The sequence below is a fragment of the Aulonocara sp. 'chitande type north' Nkhata Bay genome, linkage group LG17 (genome assembly GCF_057382095.1).
Source record: "Aulonocara sp. 'chitande type north' Nkhata Bay isolate Kocher_YH1m ecotype deep benthic linkage group LG17, A_spYH_male_GT1.1, whole genome shotgun sequence".
NCBI classification, from domain to species: Eukaryota; Metazoa; Chordata; class Actinopteri; order Cichliformes; family Cichlidae; genus Aulonocara; species Aulonocara sp. 'chitande type north' Nkhata Bay.
Window position 1 is genome coordinate 3,302,295 of NC_141360.1, and position 7,482 is coordinate 3,309,776.

Here is a 7,482-nt window from a genome sequence, read left to right on the forward strand (position 1 = left end):
AATGATCACTGCTTTTTTTTTCACTGCTGTGCTGCTGGTTGCAGCAATCACCAGGGATAGAGAATCTTTTTTGTTGCCTTTCAGGTGATTTGGATAGAAGAGGAGCATCACATAAAAGGTAGTATCAGTTCTAAATTATTTGAAATCCAAGTATCTGTTTCAAACAATATTTGACTGTGAGGCTTGGTTACCGGTTGTTGCTGGTTCTCACTGGTTGTCACTAGTTGTTACCGCTTGCTGCTGGTGCAGCAGCACTGACAGCTAACATGGCGGTTAAATCGACACATTTTGCTGCACCCATTTTTAGTTTTAATTGTTTTATGTCAGCTTTTCAGCTCCACCTTCTCCACTTCTTCCACACTAAACTTTTTCTACAAGCTGCGTGAGCGCACACCAAAGGTAGGGGAGGTGCTCAGGTTCACTGTCATTGATCATAATCGATCGATAGTGAAAAGTCCCCGCTCAATGCTCAGCTCAAATGCACAAATATATACAATTATGAGATATTCATGAAGTATTTTTATTTTATTTTGCCATTTATATATGTTGGCACTAACAGTGCTCAAGACAATACTTATATACTGTCAATATGTGACATATTGAAATCGCGTTTGAATTTGCGCTTGTTTTTTGCTTTCACTTTGCAATCGCACGAACTGTGTATAGAGAGCGACAGCACTGATTGGTGAGTGATGATAATTTGTGCACCAATTCCTCTGACATCGTCTTATCAATCGTTAGCTTACTATGCAAACATGACAAGTGAAATCTCCCGCAGCTTAAACATGTGAGAGGTTGATCGCGCAGAGAATCGCTGAGCGTTATGTGAGTGCGTGTGTAAAAGCAGCAGGATATATATTTTAGTTCTGCTGAGCCAAATAAGACAGGTCAGGGTGAAGAAGTGACAGCCAAAGAAAAGCTTACCACAAAACGGAGAAGTTATGACAAATCAGACTATAAGGCAAAAAGAAAGTGCAGCTTTATGGTTTCATGGACAAAAGAATTTCTGTGGCTGCGATATGATGAGCTAAATAAGCAGGGCTGCACATAAGTGGTCCGCAGGTGCGCATTCGCTGTCAAAATAAAAAACACGCACAAGGGTTAGGGTTAAATTTAAAAACTGTACTTTTGAGTTAAAATATATATTTATAATTTTAATAAATGACAAATTAAAAAGGCATGAACATTTTTTTTGTATCGAAAAAATATCGAACCGTGATACCAAAGTATCGAACCGAACCGTGAATTTTGTGTATTGTTGCACCCCTAATATATATATATATATGTGTGTATTTTTAACAAGAACTTTATTGAACAATCAGTGAGTATACAACATACAAACAGATGAGGTATACAAGTGGAACATAAATATGAACAACCAGCGGTTAAAGAAAAAAAGAAAAAAACCCCACACCGATAGAGTTGGGAAGCAGGTACCATGCTTGTTACATCAGCTAACAATACTAACTTCCACAACACTCACCAAGACAGTCGGAGGTTAGGTAAAACAGAGCAAATAAATTATTGAGAAATTATAAGAAAATACATTAGGCAGGAAAGGAAAAAGAATAACTGTGGAAGTTCAAATTCACTGGGCTACACGTGCTTTCTTTCTATAGCCTTTGAACCTTGAAAAATATAACCTCATCACAGTAACGCATAATTTTATTATGCATTACATCCAATACTGCTCATACATTTAGTGAGTAACTAGTCACAATAATGCGCACAGATACGATTTATAGATCAGTCAACACATTCCAGCACCTTTAGGCAACTGTTTTTGTGATTTGGTGCTGTAAATAAAACTGAAATCAAGTGAATTTTGACTTAACCTGTGCTGCTAGCTTTTAGCCTGCAAAGCTATCCATTAGCCTTCACTACTGCCTTACAAGTAAATGCTGCCCAAAGAGAGTCCTTCTTGTTGGTATAATAGCTACAATATTATCTATAATATCCATTGCTTGTTCCTAACTAGTTTTATGGCCTTTGTTGTAGAAGCACAGTTCCCACCTTGAAGCAGCCCTCTATAAACATGCATTTATGCAGCTGCGCTACAGTTTTTGCAATATTGCACCCCTAAATAAATCTTTACAGAACTTTGCCTTCACCAGAAACTACTGCCTAGCCCAGGCTGATGTTCTGTAGCTATGGAAACCAAGAATTCCAAAATCTTGTGATGTCATCACCTCGTTGTTATAAGACATTGTTATAAGACACTAAAGATCATAGTTCTCACACACAGCTCATTGCATCTTTGCAGAGTGAAGAGTGAAATCCTGAAACTAAATTAACCTAAATGAATCACACAATGTCAAAGTCTTGGCCAACTTATACTGCACCACGTCCTGTGGATCTGAATAACCCTCTAGGTAAGTCAAATGGGATTCATATGGTAATTATGCATGCTTCTGGGTTTTTATTTGAGGCAACTGAATTTGACTTAAACAAAATCATCTTTTGTTGATTTCAGGACACCAAACAGAGCCTTGCATCTCCACACTGGTGAAGATGACTCCAGATGGAAGAATAGAGGGAAGAAAGAGAAGGGACTTACCTGAAAGACTGGACAAATCCCCCAAAAAAAGCAAAAGCAGTGGAGGTCCAAAACCGGGTCCCAGCCACTTTGTTTCTGGGGAATCCAGTTTGAAATGTAAGTGATAAGACCTGTTTTAGCTGTGACATTATCTTGGCTATGTAGTTTATTTTGTGACTTTAACTGTGTACTTAACGGTCTTTAACTTTGTAGTTGGTTCATTTAGCCTTCTTTGTGTTGATTTTCAGTGTGCAGTTATTGCTTTAATGCACGATTGCCAGACCTTAGAAAGTCAGTAGAAAGCAGTTGACACACAGAGTTGGACTGAAAATGCTTAAAGTCAAACTACTTTTTCCATTTTAGTTGGCCTTCTCATAGTGCCTTCAAGCGACTCTAGTATAATTAAGAGGAGCAACAAACGGAAGAGCACTAGTGACGAATCTGAGGGACCATCCAGCAAAAAAAGCAGGACAACGAGCCCAGAGGAGAGTCCCACCCAGGAACCCTCTGAAACATGTGACTCACCGAGGATATCCGGCACTGACAGAAAAGGTAAGATAATGGCAATATTTCTGAGCTGGATCACAAGATCCTTTAGAATTTGTCCTGGGGTTTGAGATTGGGTTTGATTCCTGTGGGACCAATCGACAATAAGAGACACTCTGGGCAGTAATGACGTTACCTACCTACTAATCTGCTAAAATGTAGCTGCTATTTACCAATTAATAGAAATGTTATAGCAAAGCTCTATAGGACTGTGCCAGCTGTTTTCTGTGTAACAAGTCATAACCTGTATGTTTTTCCTGTGTGTCTGCAGAAGACTTCCTGGAAAAATATCAAGAGCTGGAGGTGCTGGGTCATGGAGGCTTTGCCACCGTGTTTTCTGGAATACGCATAAAAGACAGTTTTCCAGTATGGCTTCTTACATTTGCATTTCACAGATCTTCAGTTTATTCCTGTTTGTACTTCTCTAACCCAGAAAATGTCTTTAATGCAGGTGGCAATCAAACATGTTCAACAGCGCAGACTTGCGCGCACAACAATGGTAAGCGTCTTTTCTTATTCCAGCAGGTATTTATATTATTCCAGGCCTTCTCAGGCATCAAGCATAAGGCACGTATTTCCTCCGTGCATGAACCAGACTGGTCTCACAGTTGTGTGTGAAATCGTCAGGAAATATGGTCGAATTCTATGAACAGTGGGTCACCTTATTGTTTAAACTGACATGTTTCAGTGGAAAGAATGCTTTTTAAAGATCAGGTCATTTTGTGACTATTTCAAAACTGTCTGTACGCTGATAGCTACTTTTGTTGAAATTCTGAATACTGACCTGAAGTAACTTTCCTTCTGAAGGATTGGAATGGGAAAAGTACTGATGTTCCCCTGGAGGTGGCGCTACTGATACAAGTTGGGGCTGGACCACACGATACGGAAAGCAGTATAACCCCACTTCTACTTGACTGGTTTGATCTGGAAGATGAGCTTATTATGGTTTTTGAGAAACCAGAAAATTGCATGGACTTAGACAATTACCTCAAAACTACAGATAAACCTCTGTCAGAGACACATGTTAAGGTAAGTGACGAGCATTTGGAGCTTACAGCAGTTTTTCATAGAGAATGTCCTGTGCTCCAAATATGGCTTCCTTTCTTTTAGGTCATAATGAAGCAACTAGTTGACGCAGCCATTACGATGGATAACAAGGGGGTTTTCCACCGAGATATTAAACCACACAACATTCTAATTGAAACATCTTCGGAGGAACCCCGAGTGCGATACATCGATTTTGGCTGTGGAGTCACGTTTACTCCGGGACAAAGGTTCAGGAGGAACGCAGGTATGTTTTCAGCCACAGCGTTGTGCTGTCATGAACTGTCTCCACATCATGTTCCCTCCCCATTAATTCTTCTTATCTTTGTGTTTTAGGAACCAGGATCTACAATAGTCCAGAGTGGTTCATGTACGGCTTCTGCTCTGCAGAATATACTACAGCCTGGCAGCTGGGTGTTGTGATGTACCAGCTGTTACACAACAAGTTACCATTTGACTGCGACTACAAGATCATCAACCAAAACCCACCGATTTTAGCTGACATTTCAAACAGTAAGATTTCTGCCAAAAGGGCTGTTGATATAAGAAAGGTGAAATAACTTTGTGGATAACTTTAACAAGAGTATTTCATTTCTGTAAAGAATGCAGGGATTTTTTGATGGGGTGTCTGAGGAAGCACTACAAGGACCGCTTCACCCTGGAGGATCTTCGGAATCACATGTGGCTCAAATGATTTCTGCGCACCATGAACTAAAAGGTTATGGAGCAAAAGCTCCAACACATCACAAGTCATCAACAAGTCACTTTTCAAATTTAGTAGCAATGTTGCAGTTGCTGTCACGTGGCTCTTTTTTGGTGTTTTCTTTTCCAATCCAGCAGCAAGCAGTCTGAGACCTCCATCTGACCTTCATCTAAATATAGTGTCAAGTGGCAGCTGTGTAAAGGCAAGAGAGGACCCAAATGCACAGCTCTAGACACACGGTGATGACCTCAAAGGCAGGTCTTTATTAACAGGAACATAAGAAGCCATACAATAACTAACCTGGGAGCAACTAAAGCTGAGGCGCTGGGAAGACACGGTAAATGCACACAACCTAGAGGGACGACGCAACACAGAACAAAGGGACACTCTGACATAAATACACAGAAGGTAATGAGGGAAGTGGGAACACACGGGGAACACAGCTGAAGACAATTAGCGAGCAGGGAGGACACGAAACTGAAAATACTGACACCAAGATGTGGACCTTAAACACAACACAGTACACAGAGATGAGCACAGAGAGAGAGAGGCAGAGAAGAAGGATGAATATGGGGGGATGAGGAGAACACAGAACACAAAGGATGGGAACACGGTACCAGAACAAACACCACAATAAAAACATGGACACAGGGGGAATCCAAATACCAAACCAACCAATCCAATGGACATAAGGAACAAAATACAAAACTACAGGAAAACTAAGAACACTGGGTCAAAATGACCCAGGACCATGACATATAGGCTTTTGTAGGCTTGCTTTATGAAAAATGTCATTGATGAAAATGTAGTGTATATCTGTTATTAACCTCTGTCTCTCTTCCACAGCATGTCTTTATCCTGTCTTCCTTCTCTCACCCCAACCGGTCGCAGCAGATGGCCGCCCCTCCCTGAGCCTGGTTCTGCCGGAGGTTTCTTCCTGTTAAAAGGGAGTTTTTCCTTCCCACTGTCGCCAAAGTGCTTGCTCAAAGGGGGTCATATGATTGTTGGGTTTTTCTCTGTATCTATGAAGTGCCTTGAGGCGACTTTTGTTTTGATTTAGATTAGATTAGATTAGATAGAACTTTATTAATCCCTCGGGTGGGTTCCTCTGGGAAATTCGATTTCCAAAAAAGCACAGTACCGACAGAAGTTACAGAGTTACAGAATATTATATATATATATATATACACACACACACACACACACATATATATAAATACAGAGACAATATAAATAAAATATACGAAGGGGATAAAGTGAATTGCACATTTCAAGTATTGAGGTCTGATTTGGCGCTATATAAATAAAATTGAATTGAATTGAATTGAGGCCATGATGCATTTTATTGTAGCTCATCATCATCCGACCCTGCCCTGAAAATAGCTGAAGAAATGTTGGCATACCGAAAGGTTTGCTTTGGGGATACTATTTGGTGCCATTTTAAGTTAACAACTATTAAAAAAAAAAAAAGAGTCATATTTTGTGTGATTTTTTCATTACTGTTGTTGTCCCAAGAAGCAAGATGGCGCCTGTGTTTGGCTGTGCCGCTGCCTCCGTCCGTGTGTTTGTTTACTTCATATGTTATGCAAGTGTTCTTGCTACAGCTTTGTCCGATGTCATCTCCCTTCGGATTTATGATCGCCATGCGTTACTGGCGATCAAATCTGCTATGGATAACTTTCAGAGTCAACGATACGACGTTGTTTTCCCACCACCGCTTGAGCGCGACGCAGCACCCGGTTCACCTCCACTCTTGGTCAATTTTGCTTCAGAGGCCTCGTCGGAGGAAGCGGGGGAAGAGAGCCGGCTTTGTTGTCCTGCTCCGTCGTCTTCGGAAAGAGGCAGATCTTCGGGGGCTTTATTCCTGGGCTGCTAGCGGTAAGATCCGCCTGAGACTTGTCAGAGCTGGATTAATCCCCACAACCCACTGTGTTTACCACCCAAGTTTCCACCTAAAAGTATGGAAAGCAATGCCTCATCGCGGCAGGAACCCTGTTTTGGTGCACAGCTTACCGCATAGTACGAACTCTGTTCCTGGAAACTCTACCCCTGTCCCGGTGGGTCGCAGCGTTAAATGGATGTTAATTAATGCGCGCTCAATTGCCAACAAGTCTTATATCTTAAATGACTTGCTCTGTGCGGAGAAGCTTGATTTTATGTTTATCTCTGAGACGTGGCAGCGTGAGAATGAAGTTTCACATCTTTTAGAGCTATGTCCCACTGACTGTTCATTTCTCTGTGTGCCTTGGATATCTGGACGAGGGGGTGGAACAGCGGTAATTTTCAAAAAGACATTCTTATGCCAGATGATCTCCTCAAGCTGTTACAACTCTTTTGAGATGATTATGATAAAAATTGGACGAGAACAGCCCATATACGGCATTTTAATTTATCGTTCACCTGGGTCTGCTGCAGCTTTTCTGTCAGACCTACAAGAATTTTTCATGTCTGTCCCGTCTGTAACATCTGAAAATAAAATATAATAAATAATAAAAACAAAGATCGACCAAATGGACCAATACGGCAATGCCACGATGATCCATTTGGCAAAGTAAATCCATTGGGTATCCTTGTTGGTCTTCAGACAACAAATCTGATGGCTAAAGAACCAAATGGGACAGGCAGAAAAAAGAAAAAAAAAAGACCTACAAGA

General features: G+C 40.9%; 1 protein-coding gene across 1 annotated transcript in view; it reads left to right on the forward strand.

The window, feature by feature from the left end:
* LOC147309449 (serine/threonine-protein kinase pim-2-like) overlaps window positions 1–6,532 on the forward strand; it is a 581,324-nt gene extending 574,792 nt beyond the window's left edge. Inside the window, exons 2-12 of the mRNA XM_086269748.1 lie at window positions 85–118; window positions 2,264–2,372; window positions 2,474–2,653; window positions 2,900–3,088; window positions 3,354–3,448; window positions 3,534–3,581; window positions 3,890–4,111; window positions 4,193–4,373; window positions 4,463–4,639; window positions 4,729–5,166; window positions 5,676–6,532. Coding sequence (XP_086125874.1) covers window positions 2,300–2,372; window positions 2,474–2,653; window positions 2,900–3,088; window positions 3,354–3,448; window positions 3,534–3,581; window positions 3,890–4,111; window positions 4,193–4,373; window positions 4,463–4,639; window positions 4,729–4,820 — 1,257 coding nt within the window. The 5' untranslated portion in view covers window positions 85–118; window positions 2,264–2,299 and the 3' untranslated portion in view covers window positions 4,821–5,166; window positions 5,676–6,532. The remainder of the gene's footprint in view (window positions 1–84; window positions 119–2,263; window positions 2,373–2,473; window positions 2,654–2,899; window positions 3,089–3,353; window positions 3,449–3,533; window positions 3,582–3,889; window positions 4,112–4,192; window positions 4,374–4,462; window positions 4,640–4,728; window positions 5,167–5,675) is intronic.
* The last annotated feature ends 950 nt before the right edge of the window (window positions 6,533–7,482 follow it).